At 42.1% G+C, this 23,403-nt stretch overlaps 1 protein-coding gene across 1 annotated transcript in view; it reads left to right on the top strand.

The window, feature by feature from the left end:
- The first annotated feature begins 2,075 nt into the window (after positions 1-2,075).
- Positions 2,076-23,403, top strand: part of RBM27 (RNA binding motif protein 27) — a 46,178-nt gene continuing 24,850 nt past the window's right edge. The window contains exons 1-7 of the mRNA XM_066616841.1: positions 2,076-2,154; positions 9,590-9,708; positions 11,729-11,853; positions 16,982-17,073; positions 18,383-18,594; positions 19,249-19,509; positions 20,863-21,096. Coding sequence (XP_066472938.1) covers positions 2,096-2,154; positions 9,590-9,708; positions 11,729-11,853; positions 16,982-17,073; positions 18,383-18,594; positions 19,249-19,509; positions 20,863-21,096 — 1,102 coding nt within the window. The 5' untranslated portion in view covers positions 2,076-2,095. The remainder of the gene's footprint in view (positions 2,155-9,589; positions 9,709-11,728; positions 11,854-16,981; positions 17,074-18,382; positions 18,595-19,248; positions 19,510-20,862; positions 21,097-23,403) is intronic.

Genomic DNA, 23,403 nt, shown 5'->3' with positions numbered 1-23,403 from the left:
TACCATTCTGGGCATTTTACACAGCTGTTCCTTATTCTTAAAAAAAAAAACCAACACAGATATATAACATGAATGCTCCCATGAATTTTGGATCTGAGAAACTTAGATAATTCTGTTCTGCTGAGTACATTAACATTAAGTGGATACAGCTGGCAACACTGCAGCACAAAGTGGGATTTCATACGGCAGGCCCACCTTTACCAGACAGATTCATAGGTAACTCTGAGTAGGGAAACAAAAAGTGCAATCCCAATGTTTACTTAGGAGGAAGTCCCTCTAATAAGGTGTGCATTGCTGCAATTCAATTCAGCATATTTGCAGCTTGATCATTCACCCAAGTAAGGATGCAATCCTAGCCACCTTTACCTTGGTTTAAAACCCATTGAACTTGGTGGGGCTTACTTCTGAGTAGACATGTGTAGCCTTGAGCTCAGAGTCTGCTGGGTTCAGTGGACCCTACACTCAAGTATGTGTCTGCAGAATTGTAGCCTTACAAAGCAATCTTCTGTATGTTTGCTCAGAGTTGAGCCTCATTGAATTCTGTAGGACTTTCTCCTAGGTAAGTGTGGACGTAAGTGGTTCCCAACATGGGGTACGTGTATTCCCAGGGGTACTTAGACATTAGGGGTACTCAAAAAAGAATTGAATAATGGCAGAAAAAGACAGGTCTGTATGAGAATGCCTTGTGGGGTTGGTATGGCAGGCAGCCAGGTAGCAGACTGTGGGCCCAATCCTATCCAATTTTCCAGTGCTGGTGCAGTTGTGCCAGTGGGATGTGCACAACATCCTGTGGTGGAGGGGCAGTCACTGGGGCCTTCTCAAGGTATGGGAACATGTGTTCCCTTATCACAGGGCTGCACTGTGGCTACACCAGAGCTGGAAAGTTGGATAGGATTGGGCCCTGTGAAAGCTCCACTAACCACTACCTTCTGTTCATCAAATTGTGTATCAGATACGGATCACTAGTTGAAAAAACATATAAATTTGAAGTAAGGGCAACTGTTGCTGTGGGACACATAGCGAACATAAGGGCAACATAGCAAACATTTGCTATGAGGTGTACAATTTATGGAAATAGGCTGCCAAGGGGTATGCCAGTGGGGAAAAAAGTTGGGAACCACTGGTCCACAGGACTGCATCCAAAATATTGTTTCCCAGGAATCTTGCACTTTTGAAAGACAATAATGGTTGCCTGTCTTTCTACTCTTGGAACAAATGGAGTGACATACAGAAGTATACAGTGCCATTCTTCCATAAGCAGAATGCTTGTGCATGCTTACTACAGTGTATTGTTTGTTTATTTTTATGTTTGGGGCATTTTTACCCCGCCTTTCTCCCCAAGGGGGCCCCAGGCAGCTTACAAAAGTGCAGGGTTACTGAAGGGTTCTTGGGGTCACTCAGTGCTCCAGGGGGAGATGCAGTCCACCAGTCCTGACTGACAGCTCAAGCCTATGCATGTCTACTCAGAAGCAAGTCCCATTGTAGTCAATGGGGCTTACTCCCAGGAAAGTGTGGATAGGATTTAAGACCTGCGGCCCAACCCTATGCGTGTCTACTCAGAAGCAGGGCCCACTGTGGTCAATGGGGCTTACTCCCAGGTAAGTGTGCGCAGGGGGCAGCCCGAGAGAGCTCTCCTCAGCACTGCTTTGCGCGTAGCGGGCGCTGTGGCGGGCGAGGCCTGCTGGAGACTCAGGCCGGCTCCACTCCTGGCCCCGCCCCGATGGAGGCGCCTCAGAGCCTTTCGCCGCCCAGTCACTTTTGCCGCTGCACTAGCAGCACCTCCGCACGCCGGCTCCACCTAACCTGCTGCGGCCTTTCACCACTGACCCTCCCCGCCCCCACCTTCCGAAGCCTCCCATTGGCTCTTTGTGCCCGCAACGCTGGCACGCGATTGGCTCCACCGCGAGGCCGGGTGCCCGCCCCTCCTCTCCGGCACCCAGCAGGTTTGGTTGCGCTGTCGTGGAGCCAGTTCCTGGTCCGCCTGTAGGCCCTGCCTGGCGAGAAGGGGCGGGGGGGGTCGCCGGAGGAGAAGACAGGAGAGCGCGAGCGCGCGGGGGGGGGATGCTGCCCGGAGCGTAGCCGCCGTGCCGCCGCCATGATAATAGAGAACGTGGACGCGCTCAAGTCCTGGCTGGCCAAGTTGCTGGAGCCAATGTAAGGGGGGGACGCCAACGACCGTGCCGCGGGCGAGGAGGGGAGGCTCTGAGGGGGGAGGCCGCCGGGGCAGGGGTCTGAAGGGGGGCTCAGGAGCAGCCTCTGCGCGGGGGGGCGCGTGAGGGGCAGCCTGGGGGTGGCAGTGGGGGGTGCGCGCTCAGGGGGCGCACACCCCCCTATGGCCACCCCTAGGCTGCCCCCAGGTGGGGACTGACTAACTGGGGGGGCAGAGTGTGAGGGGAATGGGGGGGTACCTGAGCAGAGGGCGGGCTGGAAGAGTTGGGGTGGTAGTGCTTGAGGTGTGGGGCTTGTAGTTGTAGATGCCCTGTGTGTGGGTAGAGGTGTGTGTGTCTGTGTGTCTTTTGTGTGTGCTTGTACTTACGTTCTGGAGTAGGTGCCTTGTGCCTCTAGGTATCTTGTACCTAGGTACTTGTGCCTCTTTTTGCATGTGCTTGTAGTTGCGCACAACACGAGGCATCTGCTCCAGAAAGTAACTACAAGCACATGCAAAAAGAGGCACACGTACATACACACAACACAGGGTACCTACTCCAGAAAGCAACTATGAGTACGTGCAAAAAGAGATACACACAACACAAGGCATCTATTCCAGAAAGTATATCTTTTTGCGTGTGTTCCTAGTTCTACAGAGCTAGTGGTTTAATAGCACATAACTAACACCATCTGTCATTGCCAGGGAAGTTGATCTGCCTTATAATGAAATTGTGACACGTTAGACCAGGGGTGCTCAATAGGTGGATCGCGATCTACCGGTAGATCGCGAGGCAAAATGAGTAGATCGTGGAGTGCCAACCCCCCCCCTTCAGGTGCCTCTGGGAGGAAACACCGGGAGTAAGGCCCATTGTACTCAATGGGGCTTACTCCCAGGTAAGTGTGGCTAGGATTGCAGCCTCACAGCCTAATCCTAGGCATGTCTACTCAGGAGTAAGTCCTGTTATACTCAGTGGGGCTCAAGGTACACCAACATACATTGTACCCATAAATATTATATGTTATGATGGTGCGAACATTGTAAAAAAACTCTGGTAGATCTCCGGGCCTTGCTGGGTTTCAAAGTAGCTCTCGAGCCAAAAAAGTGTGAGCACCCCTGCGTTAGACCAATCTATTCAAATAAGATAAGTCTAGATTAGAGGTTCCCAAAGTTTTTAGAACAGGGACCCACTTTTTAAAATGATATTCTATTGCAGTGGCACGGCTAACAAAAGTGTAATCCGGTGCCGAGGGCAAAATGGTGCCCCAGAAGTGACATCGCAACCAGCGGCATCGCTAAGGACCCACTTTTTAAATGATACTCTATAGCTGAGATTTGAAACCTTTTTTCATCTCATGGCACACTGACAAGGTGCTAAAATTGACAAGGCACACCATACTGTTTGTGGGGGATGCGCTTCCCCCAATGGCCCTACTAATAAATAACCCTCTCTCAAACTCCAATGGTACACCTGCAGACCTTTCGTGGTACACCAGTGTACCACAGCACAGTGGTTGAAAATGGCTGCTCTACAGTGACCCACCTAGCATTACAAGCCTTTAAAAAAGTGTCATTTCACCAGAACCCGTTTCTTAAAATGACATTCTATTGCAGTGGCATAGCTAAAGGAAGTGTAGCCCTGTGCCAAGGGCAAAATTATGCCCCAGAAGTGACATCACAACCAGTGGCATAGCTAAGGCATCTGCTACCTGGGGTCAAACAAGATTTTGTAGCGTTCCCCCCCACAACGAAATCAAATTTTATTTATTCAGTAAATAAATTAAATGTGTTCTGGTTAATTTGCCATAACTTTTGATAGGATGCACATATTTCAACAGATAATACAGATAATTTAAGGCTGTTTCACTGCATTCAGCCTTAAATTATCTTTCCAATGATATATAACATGATGGTATTATTCGTACATGCCAAGGTTTTGACAGTTTTGGCCACAAGTGTCAAGCTAGGCTTGTTGCCCCCCTAAAACGTGTTGCCCAGTGCACTTGCCACCCCCTGCATCCCCTTAGCTATACCACTGCTCTGTTGGAACCCACCTAGCATTATGGGCCTTTTTTAAAAAAGTGTTTCATTTTACCAACTGGTCAAGCTTTTATTTTTCATCCTTTTTATTATAGTGGGAGTGGGCAACTGTCTTCTGGAGCGTTTATTGAACTCCCTGTTCATCAATTCAGAACCATTCCGGTGGGCTTGCATCCCCCCTCACCTGGACTTCTATAAGAGCCAATCATAGAATATGATCCGATTCATTCTAGAGAGTTTGTTGAGGCCTGCATTCATCTGATTTATTTACTAAATTCCTACCCTGTTTTATCTCCCTGAAGAAGAGGGACCATTCTGATGTTGTATTCCCCTCGGTCTGCCCTTCAGTGCAGACCAAGGCCGCTGCAGCCCTGAAGGCTACAGCAGAATGCCAAGAGGTGTGGCTATAATGGTGATTGGACAGTAGTGCCCTCTCCAGTAGCAGCTTGTTTAATCCTTGATGCCTAATCTGCCCTGTCAGTTTTGCAAACCACCAAAAATTGGGTCACCACCCACTGGTGGGTCCTGCCCCACAGTTTGAGAACCACTGGTCTAGATCATTTTGCAGATCCATGGTTCTGTTGCTGTGGTAGGGATGATGCCTGATTTTTGTGGGTTCCTGTGCAGGCTTCTTACATGTGATGTGGATGGGCATTGTGGCAAAGTCTGAGGCCTCCAATCTCTGATAGTACATCTATAGCATTTCTGGATGATGATGAAAAAAGATGCCCAGTATCCTGTAGCATCTGTATGTCTTAGTAGTTCGATGTAGTATAGTCACATAGCTTCACACTAATGTAGAAATTCTTAGTATTGGCGTTTGTCACTTAACAGTAATCTAATGTTTGTGTCAAGCTGCCACTTAACATTGGAAGTGAGCATCACTTCATTAGAGTGGCAGTCTATGCAGGATCCTTAACTGATTTTGCATCTTAAAGGTCTGTTTATTGTCTGTTAGGCCCTGAATGGTTAACTCAACTATCCTTTGTTATATTTTGGAGTATCTGCTTGATGGACTGTATATCTTTCTTGATGGAATATATATCTCCCTGAGGTAATTCTGAGTTTAGAGTAGTGAACGGAGAATTGGATTTTGCACCAAAACATGTCCAAAGTTAGGTACTTTCTAAGGTAGGGGTGTCCAAACCTTTTAATAGGAGGGCCACATCATCTCTCTGACACTGTGTATACATCATCATCTCTGTGACACTAGAATTCATATTCTAAATGAATATATTAGAGATGAAACATATGAATGAATGAAGGTCTTGCAATAACTCAAGGCCTACAAAAGGCCTTGTCATCCTTTCCTTTGCTGCTGCTGCTACATCACGGATGTGAAACAGCAAGCAGTGGAGGGAGCCCTTGTCCCACAGCTCAGGCAAGAGGTTGAACAGTCGCCCTCATGCTGAGAACAGTTGTGTTGCACCAGCACAGGCTCCAGCAAGTCTCCAGAGGGCCAGAGACTCATTGGAGACTGGGGGCTCCCTGAGGGCCAGATTGGAAGTCCTTGAGGGCTGCTAGTGGCCCCAGGGCCAGGGCCTTAGAACCCCTGTTCTAAGGTAGAACACTTGAGTTATAGTCTCATATAAACCAAACCACCTCATTTTGAGAGTCTAATTTTTTTTGTCATGTCAAGTGTGTTTAATTTGTCATGTTTAATGTTTGATTTATATATATATTTCTATTCAGATCTTTGAAGATATTTCAGGTTCTGATTTGCTATTGTGCTACAGAATTCTAATGTTAGTTTTTAAAAAGTTTATAAATGTTATTGGCCCAAATACGAAAACTTCTTAGCTTATAATTGTGCATAGTTCTTTCAGAACAAATCCTTTTTGCTAGACTGTGATATCTGTAAAGTTATCATTGACTTAACAGTGTGATTCTATTCATATTTACTTGTCCTTCTGGGTTCAGTAGGACTTACTCCCAGGTAAGTCCCAGGTGTGTATATGATTGCAGCCTTAGAAGCACTGAAACCTAGTTTTGATCATGTACATCATAGGTAGACAATTTAGGGCCCATGGTCCAAATATGGCCTGTCACTCAACATCATCCAGCCCATAGTTCCAAAAAGATATATCTACACAGCCTGTTTGGTCCTTAAAAAGAGTTCATTTGTAATTCTATTTCTGTAAGGCGTACAGTGTAAGCAAACCAGGGGCAGAAATTTCCTTTTGAGTGTCATTCTCTGTCTGGGCAAGCATCACTTGCCATCCCCATCTCTTTTTTTTCTTAGCTCTATGGCCTAATCAGGATATTCGTGCATGCGTATCAAACAGACATGCATTCTTATTATTGACAGACTTAATATCTGTCTCCTATGCAGAAGTTGGTTCCTGATCCCAATGTGCAGAATGGTATCTCACCATGTAAATGCATCTCACCATGTAAATGCATCTTTTCAGTCTTGGTCTCAAGGCTGAAGTCTTAAGTGAGCTCTTCCTTTAAAAATATGAAGTTATGTGAAATATGGGTGTGTATATTAAAAATTTTCTAACTTTTCCTGTTATCTATATTTTAAGCATATGAAACTGCCTTCATATACTAGGTCCTATCTAGCCCAGTATTGTCTACTTGCCTGGAATTGGCTCACCAGAGTCTCTGACAGGGTCAGAGACTCACTATCTTGAGAGCTTTTTATCTAGAAATATAAGTCTGAATCTGAGACCTTTTGCATGTGCACCATAATCTCTATCACTGAACTGCTATTACACAGACACTTGCATGACTTGAAAACTTTTCGTCCTTTCCAAACCCCAAAGCCTGCCTTTAATTCCAGTCTGCAAAGGGGGTCATTTTTTATTATAGATGTTATTTTTACCTCTACTAATCTGCTAATAGCGATCTATTCTCTTTTTAATCCTTAGCTCCCCATTACTGCCTTCCTTCTCTCTCTTCAAAAGGTGGCAGTGATGATCAGTTGCAGCATATCGTAGTAAGATTCTGACCACCAGTTGAAGAGCAATGCTTTAAAACATGAATTAAGAATAAAACATTGATATTTTAAAGCATCTATTTGCTTGTCTGGCATCTTTAGACTATCCTTTTTTAGTAAAAGTATCATGCTTATTCAGGTCCCAAGTTATTTTCAATATGTAATGTAAATGGTGGTTCTTGGGTATTTGCAAGGATAATTTTTTTAGGAGATGGCTCAGTGTTCTAGTTTGCTGATGACCTGAGTTGTTTTAGTACTGTACTTGAAAGATGCTCCTGAAAGAAACTATGATTGTGAAAGAAAAGGCAGTTTAATTACTACTGTAGTAAAATCACAAAATTTAGTCTAATTTAGGATGCAATCCTAAGGGGGCTGAACTCCAGCACTGGTGATGGGTGTCACATATGCGCCATAAGGCATGTGAAGGGCCAATGGATACAGCAGTCGCTATTTTGACACCACTGCACCCAGCTAACCCACTGGAAATAACTTTCATAACTTAAGTATTCCCTCTTATTTTTAAGGGTACTTGGAGAATAGGTATGGAATTTTTAAAAATTATATGTCGGTGCTTAAAATGTTTGAACTACATCACCCCAAAAGGCTGAAAAACTTTTGTAAAATATTGGGGGAGGACTAGAATTCTACTTTTCTAAATTTCTCAATATGCTTAAATCAGGGGCGTGTGAACCCAGGCCCAGAGGCCAGATCTGGCGTTTGCATGAATCCATCCGTCCTGTGGGCAGACCGTTTGGTTGCCCTTGGGCACGTTGTGACATCTTCCTCTTTTGGAGGACTGGGACTGTCTGGGCAGTTGTGTCTGCCCGGATGTCCTGTTGCATGGCCTTCTGGGATGCCGGACAGATAATGTGACTGCCCAGAGTGTGTTCTTGTCCTGCTAAAGAGGAGGATGTTGCACGGTGCCCAAGTGGAATGCTCAGATGTGGTCTGAACGGGGACTGCATTCTAGGCACACAGCGGGCGCAAGTTTAAGTGCTGCTGATTTAAATCATGTAATAAAGTTTATTCAAATGGGCAAAATAACTGAGGAAAGACAGTGCAAAAGAGATTTCTCAACTTGTAGACAAAGAGTTTGTTTCTCTCAAACTCATGGATAGATATTATCTCTATTAGATATTATCTGTATTTTCTTTTGTACTTGTGAAGGTGATGTGACTGTTTGGAGGTTGAGCTGGTTCCTAATGAAGGCAAATTGCAGTAGTGAAAACTAGCTGCCTTGCCACTAGGTTCCCTTAAGTAATTAGCCAGTAGATTTCTTGATGCATGGTTTGAGAGTATAGAGCTAAGATCTGTTTTAGACATGTGTAAGAGCTTGGCTGTGCTGTCTTCACGTGGGACCTTGATATAGGAGGAGCTGTACAGTGGTAATCAGGGCAAGCCTAGAAGAGAGTCTTGGGGACCTAAGTTCCTAAAACAAGAAAAACTCCAAGAATTAGCCTATTAGTTGTTGGTTATATTATAATTGCAGCATTTTGATGGAACCTTAAGGAGGCAAAAATAACCAATAAGCAAGGGTCAAGGAAATGGAAAAGGTGCAAAAGAGAGCAACTAAAATGATTACTGTGCCGGTGCACCTTTAATTTAAAACTCACTGATTTAAATTAAACCAGCCACTATGCATTTGTGAACTTTTCATCTACGTTTAGTAAAAAATTAATAGTAATTTTGGTTAGAATTTATATAGATCCTGATGCAAGGCAAATCCTGTGTGCTTTTGGATAACACTGTGTAATAAAATTTGAACCATTTTGTATATATTTGATGTTTCTTTTAATTTTGGTGTGATTTAAAAAATGCTGCTATTTTTGGCTTAGCAGCTATACTTTAACCTCAATTTACACTATGCAGTTGTATAATATAACATGAATTACAATGCATTAGGCATTGAATACATACAAACACAAAATTTAAGATAACTAAAAATGTTTGGATTATCCTGAACTAAGATTACTGTTGGAATCAGTACCTCTGAATTGTATAAGAAAAATTAAAAACAAACCATTTTTTGTTGCACAGTGCAACTTATTTCTACCACGAAGTTGTCAGGTATGTTTCAGGTGATACATGCTTGTTTGATTTATATAGAATGCTTCTTTCTTTCTTTCTTTCTTTCTTTCTTTCTTTCTTTCTTTCTTTCTTTCTTTCTTTCTTTCTTTCTTTCTTTCTTTCTTTCTTTCTTTCTTTCTTTCTTTCTTTTTTATTCTGTATTGGTCAGAAATGAAAATAAAACAAGCCGGCGTAGACAGAAATTGTACCTGTGTAAGGCACTGAATTATTTTAAATGATAGGACTTCATTGTAAGGCTACAAAACTGAGCATTTGTCCTTGGAAGTCTGTCCCACAGAAATCGAGGGCAGCGATGGTGGCATCTTTTAAAGTAAATATTTGGCTATATTCACATTCTATGATATGTCTTCAAATACCTTCTATTTTTCCCATAGATGTGATGCTGATCCATCAGCCTTGGCTAACTATGTTGTGGCATTGGTTAAAAAAGACAAACCAGAGAAAGAACTGAAAGCCTTCTGTGCTGATCAATTAGATGTCTTTCTCCAGAAAGGTACTGTAGTATTTATTTCATTAACAGCAATATTTTGTGTTATGATGATAGAATTCTGTAAGACAGAAGGTATAAATGGTTGGCTCGCTCTACAAAACTCTTGTGCTCATGAGGAAACTAAAGATGTGTATTTGGAAAGATCAGGTTTAAATTACCATAGCTAGTTCTGACTTGCAAGTGCGATCACTAAAGAAAGCCATCTATGAAGTGCCCAGAGAGCTGCCACGTTAATTTATGAAAGCTGTAAAATAAAAAAAATGTTGTGGTGTCTATAGCACAATAAACCAGTTAGTCCCTAAGTTAGCTAATCTCTAAGTTGCCACAGCACATTTTATTATCTATAAAACAAAAATATCAATTGGCCAAAATGCTGCAGTTTACCAAAAAGTTCACCCCACTAATTTTATGGTGATGACCTATGGTAAATTCCAGGACCACGAAAATCTTTTTCAGTTGTAATGCAAACTGACTTGGGAGTAAGTGGGGCTTGGAATCTAGTGGAACTTGATTTGAAGTAAAGGTGTTTGAAAATGGTGTTTACCTTAGTCAGAAGTAAGCCCATTGTGTTCAGTAAGATATAGGCTGTAATCCTATCTTATTCACCAGAAAAAAAATGCTCCAAGTAAATAAGCACCAGAATGGATTGTGAATTCTGTTTTCAGCTTTATAGGCTGTAGTTGTACACATACTGCAGAGAAAGTCTCTTCGAATTTATTCGCTTCTGAATAGACATGCATAGGATTGTGCCATTAGTCAGCTTGTTAGTAATTATTTACCAAATGCAGTAAAACTTCTTGCCTGCTATATTCTTAGAGGTCTTAAGGTTGACCTGTTGCATTTCCCCCATTCTTTACTGCCTAAGATGTAATCATTCAGTGTGACTTTGGGGCTCATAATGATGCCAGGTCAGTTTTTGTTGTGGAGATCATGTTGGCTTCTTAACATAAGGAAATTATATCAGATCTGCTGTATTTAAATGCAGAGTGAAATTAATGGGGATAGAAATTCATTGATAAGGTTAGGGAAGGGAAAGGGGACAAAAATCTATGAATCTGAATTCTTTTTAACCCTGAGCACTTTTAGTGCCTGAAGAAGTGAAACGGACTTGAAAAACAAAACTGTGTTGGCAACTGTGACTGAAACATTTATAAGCTTTGGTGAGGTTCGGTTCATGTGGTTTATTTACCTGTGAAACACTTAACAGCATCTTTTCTTGCAGATGGTGATGGGCTTATACAACTGTATACAACTTATACAATTTGCTGTGAGTTTGGGAACCAAGATAAGTGCTTACAGGGGAGGGGGAGGCAGTGGCAGCGATGCAATCACCAGAATCGCACTGCTGCCAGGGATGGGGGTTTGAACTTAACTAATTCACTGCTGGCCTCCACAGGCCTTCTTGTGCTCCTTCCAGTCTAAAAATAACTATTGCGACCCGCTTCTGGTTTGCAAATGCAAAAATGGAAGTGAGTTGTAATTGTTTTTAGACTTGCAGAGACATGGGGAGGCCTGCAGAGTCTGCGGGGCTTCCTGCACCCTCTCCCCTCCGAGGCTGATGTGACATTAGGTAAGTTAAACCCATCCCTGGCAACAGTGTGATCCTGGTGATCATGTCGCTTCCTTCCCCCCTAAATGCAAGGCTTCTCTGACTGGGGCGTCACAATGGCCCAGTTTGGGAACCCCTGAACTAATAGATGGTGGATGCATATTTTGAAAAATGTACAGCTTCATTCCAGAGAGCTTCTTTAGTCATGTCTAAGGACTTGACTGCACTATGTGGAATATTTAACTTTTTCCCCCTTGAATGGCAGGCCCCATGACATGTCACAGGCTGCTTTAAAATCCCCACAATTTCAGATGTGATTTGCAATATGAGTTGGGAGGAGAAGTGGGAGCTCTTGCATGAGAAAACCTGTTGAAAGCTCCTTTTGAAAAAATAGATCTTTTATTTTGATGTTATTGCAGAGCTAAAGAATTGGGTCTATTTGGAATGTAATAATCTTTATGCCTTTTCTGCCAGAAACATCAGGTTTTGTTGATAAACTCTTTGAGAGCCTGTACACCAAGAATTACCTATCGCCCAGTGAACCAGCAAAACCAGAATTGAAGCCTGCAGGACAGGGAAAAGAGGAAATCAAAGAGGAGGTAATGTTAAATTTTTTAGCATCTTCTGCTTGACTTGCCGTACAATCCTATGCATCTTTACTCAGAAGTGAATCTCATTTTGTTCCATAAGGTTTATTCTCAGGTAAGTCTGCGTAGGATTGCAGCCTTATACAATCCTATGGATATCTACTTGGGTGTAAGTCCCATGGTGTTCAATATGGCTTACTCCCATTAAAGTATGTACAGGATTGCAGCTTTAGTCTAACTTTATTAGATATGTGATGTATAGTTTGTGTTTTTCTTTTAATATTCCAAACCTAGCAGTTAAACTAGTTTTTGTTTTTGCTCTGTGAGTGTGTGTGTGTGTGTTTAGTTCTCATTGCATGTTGTAGTGCAAGTTCATTGCTAATTGCGATGTGTATCCTTTTAAAACAACTATACTTGGCAAAAGTCATGGTGCTAGTTCTTCCTTCTTGATTACTGCAGTGGAGCTCTTCTAAGTAACAAATTACTTTATAAATTTAGGTTGTTTACACTTGGGGTTCAGTCATTCATTTTGTAGATAAAAATTACTTGAAAGGTGCAGACAAGAGGGGGTTTATAAGAAGAAGATTTGGTCGGTCTTCTTGTGCTTCTTTGAATCCCTTTGTTAGCATCATTCACCAAGGCAGAATATGCGCAGACTTAAGGGCCCAGTCCTATCCAACTTTCCAGCACCGGTGCAGCCAAAGTGCAGCCTCGAGGTGGGCAACAAATGTCCCCAGACCTTGAGGAGGCCTCTGTGATTGACTCCCCATCACAGGAAGCAGTGCATACCCCATTGGCACAGTAGCACCAACACTAGAAAATTGGATAGGATTGGGCCCTAAGTTGCAAGTAGAGCCGGTGCCCCTTCTGGTTGATGTGGCTGACACCTGTTGTCTGTGCTTCCCATAGCATGGAGGGGGCAAGTTGCTGGATGTCCTTTTCTGCAGTTACTCAGGCCTTGCTCTAAAACCCAAACCATAAATGTTTATTCATCAGTCAGTTGCCACCCCTTCTGCAATCTTTCACTTTTGGGGAAAGCTGATTTGAACAGATACTTGCTCTGCAAGGATCTCTGACTTCAAGGACATCTGTGTGTTGCAGTCTGACTTTCAACCTTGAATTGTATTTTAAACTACAATTGTAGCTTTGATCTGTGATCTTCACTTAGTGATATTGATGATTATATGCTATAGCCTTAGGGTGAAGAACTTCTGATTATTGTTCCATAGTTACTGTACCACTTGCTCACATGCCACCTAGCTGTAGGTTACCTGTTTGAAGCTGGCAGAGCTCTTTCTTTTTTAATGCTAACTTCATCACTGTGGCATCACTACCTGGAGGTATACACAGGAATGATCATAATGCTAGAAAGAAAGCATAGTTGTGTGAACAGACTGGGGCTGCATGCAGTTGAGATGTTTGTACTAGAGACTGCACAACATTTCACAGGCTATGTTGCTATTGGAACATGGATGCCCAGCCTATGCCATGGGTGCTATAAGACAGCATATTAGGACTTGCCACACACTCTGATCAGAAGCAGAACAGCCTGCAAGTCTTACCTATGACTTAGTCAGTCCTGCTTTCTTATTTAGCACTGTATAGCTGTCAGCTTTCTTGTTTGTAGACTAGAAGCAAAATCGTATCAAGGAAATGAGGAAGAGTGGAAGGCACTAGTAATGCTGAAGCAGTACATACTTAATCTCTGGATTTGAGGGCTGCTTAGTGGCCACAGCGGGATGGAGAGATGGGTCATTGAGATAATATTTGTAGCAAGGATCTTAAAATGCATTCTAAGCATGATTCAAGATGGCTACCTTTGGCTCATAAAGTACCATAAAGTTCATAAAGTACACTTGAGTGTGCTTGTTTAAAAGCTTGCTCGTACCCTTTCGTGGCATCTAAGACAAAGATCTCAGTTTGTGAAGTAGTTTTGTGAAAATACAAATGGGCTCCCATACCTTCATTTTCCATGGATAAAGATCTAGAAGGTCCCCTCCTGCAAGCCCATTTACTTTTTATTTTTGTAGTTGTACTGCAAGGGAGAATAGATCTTGCTTTACTGTCTTGTTCAAACTGAACAGTCTGCCGTTAACCAGCCTGAACACTAGAGGGCACTAACTGAATGTTATCAGGAAGCTCCTGATTCTTGACTGTCCAGTGTCCTTTCTGCACTGTTCAGGTTTCTTGCCTGATATCCAGTTTAAACAAGAAAGTAAAGCAAGATATCACTCATGCAACTGCAAAAATAAAAGGTAAACATAAGGGGGGGTGCTATTTTTGTAGTGTTCCCCATCCATGGTTTCTGGTATTTGCAGGGGGGTCTGGAATTGAATCCCCATGGATACTGGGACGCGCCTGTATTTTGAGTGGTGTTTAACTTATATACTAGGATAAGACACTTTGCCCCTGAGGAAGGCCACTGGTTCACTGCTACCTCCAAGCACTAACTTGTCACCTGCCTTTCCTAATTCCAGAATAGCCTGTTTTGTCCGATAATATTATGACCTGCCTCAGATGGGCTAAAAATCCAAATGACATTAATTCAGGAGTAATCTTTAGGATGAGAATACCGCTTTGGAGACAGTTTTTGAGGAGAACGTTCACATGTACGATGGCTGATACTGGATATTTTATGCTAGAAAATAATTGCTTAACTGAACTATTTTATTGTCTTTTTCTACTTCAAACATTTCTCAGTAGTGGAAGAAATGGTGCAGAGGCTTAGTCAACATGCTCATTCTCTCTTGCCTCTCATTAGTTTTAATCAGGGCTTTTCAAACTGGGGTGTCGCAATGTCCCAGCTAGAGAGCTCTAGCCACTTTCCCCTTAAGGGGTGGGGGCAGGGGGGAGGCAGCAACGTGATCCCCAGGATCACATCGCTAAGGGGGCTGCAGAGACTGGGATGTACTCACCAGTCCCTGCAGCAGCTTCCCAGGGACACTGGGAGCCCTCTGTGACCGTCTGCAGGGCTCCCCAGGTCTTAAAAAGTGAAAGTGCAGCTATTGTGCTACATTTCCGGTTTTGCGGAAGTGAAGTGCGATCACTCCACTTTCATTTTTTAAGCTGCAGGGAGCCCTGCAGAAGGTCACGCAGGACTCCCTGCACCCTCGAAAGGCTGCTGCAGGGAGTGGTGAGTGCATCCTAGTCCCTGCAAACACCCTTAGCAACATGATCCTGGGGATCACGTCGCTGCCTCCTACCCCCCCTACAAGAACTTACTTCGGTTCAAACTCTCCTAGAGAGTTTGAAAACAGCTGGTTTTCATAATTAGAAACACAGGATGGATGCTGTAATTATAAGTTTCTAGAGTGTGTAGCCCAGGGAAGTGTTTGTGTAAATGTAGAGTAGAAAATAAATCTGTATTCTTAAGCTTTCTTAGCTCACACAGGCTGGCCTGATTTAAGTGATGAACATATTGTAGTAAAGAACTTTGCTATACTTAGATAAGGTCAAATGAGATATGATATCCTTGCTCTACACAGTCCCTTCCAACCCCCATCTCATATACATGTATATCTTGTAATGTTAGAAGGGATTTTTATTTCTGGTTCCAAATTCTCCTCTTTGCTATTAGATGATTAATGGGGAAATAGTCCTGTCATGTTTAGATTATGCTTCTGGACTTTTTGAAGATGGTTCAATATTCTCAGTTGCTCTTTTGCTGTCTTACCTACACAGAATATTCTGGGGGAATGACTTGCATTATATAATGAAAGTTTATAGCTTTGAGATCGCAAACTACAGGACTGTAATGCATTCAACACACAGCTGTCCTAAGTGACTGGAAGCTGCAGTTATTCTGCTTCAGAACGAATAATGCTTAAATCATTTTTTATTTTTTTTTGCTAAATTCTATATTTAAGTGCTTGGCTCCTCTGAATAGATGAGAAAACTATGTACTGGATGAAAGAGTGGCACTTTGGCTGCAAATAGTTGTAGATTAGAACTGGACTAGTAGCTCGATGGGGAGATAGTTCAGTGTAAGTGGGCAACAGAGTTGATCCCAAAGAAACATTGAGCTAGCACAGATATAAGGACACCTTCTCTCTGAAGTATACATATTCATCCAACCACATTCTGGTTTTGCGCTGGCCTATTCATACAGTCCAGAATGGTTCAGATGACTGCTATGTAGCAAACCTGCTATGTTTGGAGCAGAGCAAAGCATAGTAGCTTTTTAAAGCACATAGCTCTAAAATGTCTTGGTACTCAATCCTATCCAATTTTTCATTGCTGATGCAGCCGCAGTTTAGCCCCAAGTTAAGGGAACAAATGTTCCCTCACCTTGAGGAGTTCTCAATGACTCCCCACCAAAGTATGTAGTGCATGCCCCATTAGCATAGCTGCATCAGTGCTGGAAAATTGGTTAGGATTGGGCCTACAGTTTCATATGTGGCTTTTAAATGACAAAATGCAAAAGAGTAAGGAACAGAGGCAACTGTAAGAAAATCCCAATCTAACTTTACTTTTAAGTCCCTATTTAAATATTTTCAAACACTGACATATATTTTTCATATTTGAGAGCAACAATTTAAAATAAGAATATTGTCAAATAAGTGTAACGTGCCCACTAACTAGTTCTTCAGCTACAAATACAGTAGGTGTAGATTCAGAGAATAATCTGAGGGTCCTTGATATTGTTTACATTCTCAAGTCAGAGCATGCATGGAGAAGCGTAGAACTGACCTTACAGGAGAGGTGGGATAACACTTGAACAAATGAAGCAAATTAGTTCAGGCCAACTCATGATAAATTTCTCGTGTTATTCAGAGTTGAAGCAGTAACCCATCTTTGTTTTAAATGAGGAATGCTGAAACCAGTTATGACACTGCCCCAAACCTTTAACTTTACTGGTTTCCATTAATTGCTCCTTAATTTAATTATAATATATAGCATTTTCAGAATTTAAAATAACATGTCTTATTCAAGATGTCATTAAAGAAAATACTTGATGATATGATGGTCATTCTGTTGCATTCAAACTGCATGTGAATTTAAGCAAGTATTCAATTACTTGGTTCAAACTTAGTTCAGGTTGGGAGGTTGACTGGGTTTTTTATTCTTTTATATGGGGTTCTCCTCCCCCCCTTCATGGAAGAGGCTGGTGTGAGGTAATGGGTCTGCTATTTGTTTTTAGACGTTTCAAGAATCTTTTGAAGAAGAGCGAGAGGGAAAAAAGAAGAAATATCCTAGCCCACAGAAAAATCGTTCAGAACCTAATGAACAGAGGTTAGTAGTCTTTAATAATAAATGTATCGTCGTCCCCTCTTGTATTATGACTCTGTTGTAAATTTGCACCCTATTTATTTATTTATATCCCACCTTTCCCATGCCTAAGCAAATGTACAAATCGGCTTACAAATACATTAAAATATACAATATATAAGTCATAATAAGAACAATAATATAAAGCAATTAGGGAGACTATTTAGACAGCAGTTTTAATACAGAGACAGACAACAAAGTGTCACTCAAGTGCCTGATGAAACAGAAATGTTTTGAGCTCTTGCTGAAAGGCTATGAGGGAGGGCGTAGTTCTTAATTTCCCCTGAAGGGAATTGCATAATTTAAGTGCTACTTGAGAGAAGCCTTACCCCTGCACCATCATCCCTCTGACTTGAGATAAGGAGAACGCCCTCAGATGACCTGAGAGGGTGAGCTGGAATATATCGGAAAAGGCTTTCCCTCTGATAACCCCAAACAATGAAGACTTTAAAGGTCAATAGCAGCACCTTGAATTGGGACTGGAAACGACTGGACAGCCGGTGCAGCTTTAGAAGAAGTGGTCCAACAGGCTCAAACCACCTAGTTCCAGCAACCACCCAGACCACCACATTCTGCAGTAATTGCAACTTCTGAACCATCTTCAAGGGCAGCCCCACATAGAACACATTACAGTAATCTAGTCTTGAAGGCACTTATTTGTCATCTACTTGTGGAACTAAATCTCTCCCTGGGGGAAACTTTGATGCAACCATGAATGAATTATGCTGTTCAACAATGAATTTTTTACAAGAACGGAAGTAGTTTTTCTTTATAGACTTTTGGGCTCTGAACACGAAAATAGCAGTAAAAAGCTACGGTTCTATTAGCTACGGTTCTGGATTAATTTAACCATTTATATTTTGTATAGATATCACATATATTTCAATGTGATGTCCAAACTGGATAAATCCTGTTCCAACCACTTCTTCGCAATCATCACATGACTTACGAGGCAAAGATACGTGATCCAACTCACCGGACCGAAATTTGCCGTTTGCCACGCTGACTTAGGAGTGTTGCTATTATAACATCCCATTGAAATATATGTGAAACAGAAATGGTTGATTTACTTGGAAATTTGAGCTAGGAGAGTATTTTAACTGTGATTTTTGTGTTCAGCGACCAAAAATCTATAGCGAACAGCTAACTTTGTTTTTGTAAAAAAAGTTAATATTTGTTGAATGATGTTATATGCGTTTCAAGATTTTTGTCATGTGGAAATCCATAGTTTGTGTGTGCTACATTTATAAGTGTATAACTAATTTATTTTTAGAACTAGAGAAAGAAAAAGAGATGATGGCAAATGGCGAGATTATGATAGATACTACGACCGAAATGACTTGTACAGGGATAAATATGACTGGCGGAGGGCAAGGAGTAAGAGTCGCAGTAAGAGCAGAGGACTGAGCCGGAGTCGTAGCCGCAGTAGAGGTAGAAGCAAAGACCAGGATGCAAATAAAGATAGGGATGCAAACAGAAATGTTGGTAAGTTGCCAGAGTGTTGTAGCTGAAGACCTCCTAATCAAATCAGAGCACCTTTTGATAAAAAGTAATTGCTGACCTGTCCATACATCTTCATGAACACAACATTTTCACTAGATTTGATATCTTTGGCAAATGAGTGTGGAATTGGTCTAGGAAAGTAGTGATTCCTGACATCATTAAAGCTGTACTCTGTATAGTTACCTAGACAAGGGAATTCTGTTTTAATTTGTTCTCAAGTGTATTCTGGTAACACAGTACCTTATATTATACGTTGGCAGAGACTGCTGCTTTAAATTGCTGGGCTTTTGTTACAGAAGAGTTCTTGAATTTTGTTTTATTTTTCTGCTCCTTTTAAATGAGAGTAGCATCTTATGGTGCAGTGACCTTTTGGGAAGAAGCAAAATTACTTGCAAAAAGATGGATGTTTTTTCTTTGTAAAGACTAGTTTAATTTGTGCATTATAAGGAGAATGTTTGCATTCTGTTACAAGAATCAGCCTGTGTATACTGTTCAGAAATTTCAGCAAGGTTTATCAGGTAGAGTTGAAACCTTTTAATCTAGTAAACATAACTTTGGTAGTATAGTAAATGTTCTGTGTATTGTTGGACAATCTTGAATAGCAGCTTGCCTAATCTAATACATTTGTTCAAACAGAGCATAGAGAGAGAGCCAAATTCAAATGTGAAAGGAGTGACATGGAGGGCTCGTATAACCCAGTGTCTTTGTCTCCTGCTAATGCTACTGAGCAGTATTCCTCTGGTGCACAGTGTGTTCCCAGTGCAGTTACTGTGATTGCACCTGCTCACCATCCTGAAAACACAACAGAAAGCTGGTCAAATTACTACAACAATCATTCTGCTTCTAATTCATTTGGCAGAAATGCTCCTCCAAAAAGGCGTTGTCGAGATTATGATGGTAAGTTTTGCGTCCACTTCTCTTGATAATTTTTCTCTCTGTCGTATATTTACTTGTTTTTAAATATATTTCTGACCAGTTTTTGTACTGCCAGGGATGAGAGATAAACAAGACTGTTACCCTATAGATTGCATATAAATTTCCATGATTCTTCACTGCATTTAGGTTTGCTTGCGTGTGATGTTTTTACATCAGACTAGCTCATGTGACAGTTTCTTACCCTAGCAAGAAAAAATGAAGCTTACTCATAATACCACTCATATAATGTAACCAATAGTTTGACAGTCAAAATCTGATTAAGGTTTTAGTGTGCACCGTTGACACTATTGGAACATAGTCTCAAATAGAACCCACCCCTTTTTGGACAATGTTGTGGGACAGGCAGGTTGGCAGTTTTTTTAATGATCGTGTAGGGGGGATGGGCAGGAGGCCTGGCCTAGAGGGTAGAGCCTCTGTTAGCCTGAAGATAACATGAGAAGGTCGCCAGTTCGAGGACACTGGCAGCTCCCCGAACGGCTGAGAATGGCAAGACCTTGAAGCAGCTGACAAGCTGAGCTGAGTGATTCTACCTGCTCTTGGTGTGAGCCAGAAGTGAGACCAAACCAGGAAGATCCATTCTGAAATGTTGTTGGTTCTTGAAAGAGAAAACCTCTATGATTGTAAAAATCCCCTTGAGGAATTTAGAAATGCCTACCTATGTAAACCGCCTTGAATAAAGTCAGAGGAGTAATCCGATGACCAGAAAGGCGGTATATAAATACCTAGTTATTATTTTTATTATCGTGTAGCACTTGTGATTTGTGGGACGGTTACATTATGTATTGTATTTTAAAAGATGGTTTGGACCTTCAGAAGCACAAGTGTAGTAAAGTTTGCCCCAAATAATTTTTCCATCCTCTCCTCTACAATCCCAGAAGCTCCTGAAATTCCCAAATTCCTGAGATTTGGGAAGGGGACTCTGGAACTGCTTGGGATATGATGCTGGGGCACAGGGAAAGAGGGAATCAGATAAAATTGGGTAAAGGCATCATTGCAAGTGAAGTTTGGCATGAGGTACAGTACCTTAATACTGGTATCTGTTTCTGTTTGAAATAGTATGAACAGGGCTATTACACATTGCCAGATCAGTTCCACAAGATCAGATGCATGTTAGAACTGGAACTGATTTTCAGGAAACTCAATGTAGGCAGCATCTTTCTGTCATTTTGTTATTGATCTATTCTGCACTTACCTACTTACTGACATTTGTGGATTTTTAAAGCCCAACAAGTTTTCCAGGCACCTGAGCCAATCATCTGTAACAGTCAGCTACCATTATTATAAATGATAATTGTGCACTTTTTTCCTTTACAGAGCGAGGGTTTTGTGTCCTTGGTGACCTCTGTCAATTCGATCATGGAAACGACCCATTAGTTGTAGATGAAGTGTCTCTGCCAAGTATGATTCCTTTTCCACCACCACCTCCAGGACTTCCTCCTCCTCCTGGAATGCTAATGCCTCCCACTCAAGGGCCAGCTCACAACATGAGAATGCCAGGCCCACATGCACATCCTCGGCCACCACCACCTGTCAGAATTCCTATACCTAGTAAGATTTCTTTTGAAAGTAGCACTTTAAAAATAAATTTGCTGCCTAAACAGTATGTAGTCATATAATAGATTCTTACTAAGCGATATAGACTTAGAGCTCTGCTAAGGTTGTAGTTGGAAAGGTTTATTTTTTAATATGTTGTAATATTTTGCAAGAACCTAAATATGTAACTGATACTAAAACTGGAAACATAATTTTGCAGGATTGTTGCTTGAATGCATAGTAATTCTATTACTGGTGCAGGTCTAAAGCTTTCTATGAACTGAGGGGTTGAGAAAACTGGTATAATGTTGAAGTGTGCAAGGGAAATAAGCTTTCCAAGTCAACTTTCAGAAATGTTACGAATTGTTTAGTTTTATCACAATGAATACAATGGCTAGGATCCAGTTTATGGATACTTTTCCATCTTAAGATCCTGGCATAGTCTTGATCTGGAAAGTCTTTATTAAAGCAGTCAAATTGGGGTGTTGATTGTTCAGTTTAAGAACAGCCCCAGTGGATCACGCCATAGGCCCATCTAGTCCAGCTTCCTGTATCTCACAGCGGCCCACCAAATGCCCCAGGGAACACACTAGATAACAAGAGACCTGCATCCTGGTGCCCTCCCTTGCATCTGGCATTCTGATACATAGCCCATTTCTAAAATCAGGACGTTGCACATACACATCATGGCTTGTAACCCGTAATGGATTTTTCCTCCAGAAACTTGTCCAATCCTCTTTTAAAGGTGTCCAGGCCAGATGCCGTCACCACATCCTGCGGCAAGGAGTTCCACAGATCGACCACATGCTGAGTAAAGAAATATTTTCTTTTGTCTGTCCTAACCCTCCCAACACTCAATTTTCGTGGTTGTCCCCTGGTTCTGGTGTTATGTGAGAGTGTAAAGAGCATCTCTCTATCCACTTTATCCTTCCCATGCATAATTTTGTATGTCTCAATCATGTCCCCCCTCAGGCGCCTCTTTTCTAGGACGAAGAGGCCCAAACGCCATAGCCTTTCCTCATAAGGAACGTGCCCCAGCCCAGTAATCATCTTAGTGGCTTTCTTTTGCACCTTTTCCGTTTCCACTATGTCCTTTTTCAGATGTGGTGACCAGAACTGGATGCAATACTCCAGGTGTGACCTTACCATCGATTTGTACAACAGCATTATAATATTAGCTGTTTTGTTCTCAATACCTTTTCTAATGATCCCAAGCATAGAATTGACCTTCTTTACTGCCACCGCACATTGGGTCAACACTTTCATCGACCTGTCCACCACCACCCCCAGATCTCTCTCCTGATCTGTCACAGACAGCTCAGAACCCATTAGTCTATATGTGAAGTACTGATTTTTTTGCCCCAATGTGCATGACTTTACACTTACTTACATTGAAGCGCATCTGCCATTTTGCTGCCCAGTCTCCCAGTTTGGCGAGATCCTTCTGGAGCTCCTCACAATCACTTCTGGCCTTCACCACTCGGAAAAAGTTTGGTGTCATCTGCAAACTGAGCCACCTCACTGCTCACCCCTGTCTCCAGGTCATTTATGAAGAGGTTGAAAAGCACCGGTCCCAGGACAGATCCTTGCGGCACACCGCTTTTCACCTCTGTCCATTGTGAAAATTGCCCATTAACACCCACAGAAGCCATGCTGATTCTCCTTTCAGATCTTTATCCATCTCTAAGTCTCCTTCTATCTCCCCTTTCCCTCCCTCACCATCCAGAGGGCCGCTTCTCTGGCGGGTTTCCTGCTTCTAACATATTTGAAGAAGCTTTTAGTATTCCCCTTAATGTTGCTGGCCATGTGTTCCTCATAGTCTCTCTTGGCCTCCCGTATCACCGTCTTACATTTCTTTTGCCACAGTTTATGTTCCTTTTTATTCTCCTCATTAGGGCAAGACTTCCATTTATGGAAGGAAGCTTCCTTGCCCTTTACGGCCTCTCTCACTTGGCTGGTTAGCCATGCAGGCACCCTCCTGGACTTAGTCGAGCCCTTCTTCCTTTGCGGTATACACTTCCGCTGGGCCTCTTCTAGCCAAAGTTTTTAGTAAGAAGAATGAAGTCCCAGCATATAGAACCAGTGTAGCTTTTGAAGTCAAGATGGGCCTGTCCTGAAGTACTGGAAGATGCCCAAAAAATGGATATAAGCGAGATCCCATGTTCTCATAGACTTCATCGAAAAAGAAGAACAGAAGTTGGCCAAGAAAAACAGCTGTTAAGGGTATAAGAAATTGAAGCAGAAGGCAAGATGGTCTGGGGTTCAGAGTTTACAGCATTTTAATCCAAGATCTATTCTGGATATTTTAAAATATCAGTTGCA

Source organism: Tiliqua scincoides, chromosome 2 (assembly GCF_035046505.1).
Source record: "Tiliqua scincoides isolate rTilSci1 chromosome 2, rTilSci1.hap2, whole genome shotgun sequence".
Classification (NCBI taxonomy): domain Eukaryota; kingdom Metazoa; phylum Chordata; class Lepidosauria; order Squamata; family Scincidae; genus Tiliqua; species Tiliqua scincoides.
The sequence above is the reverse complement of the archived record's forward strand: the minus strand, read 5'-3'. Positions and strand labels throughout refer to the sequence as shown.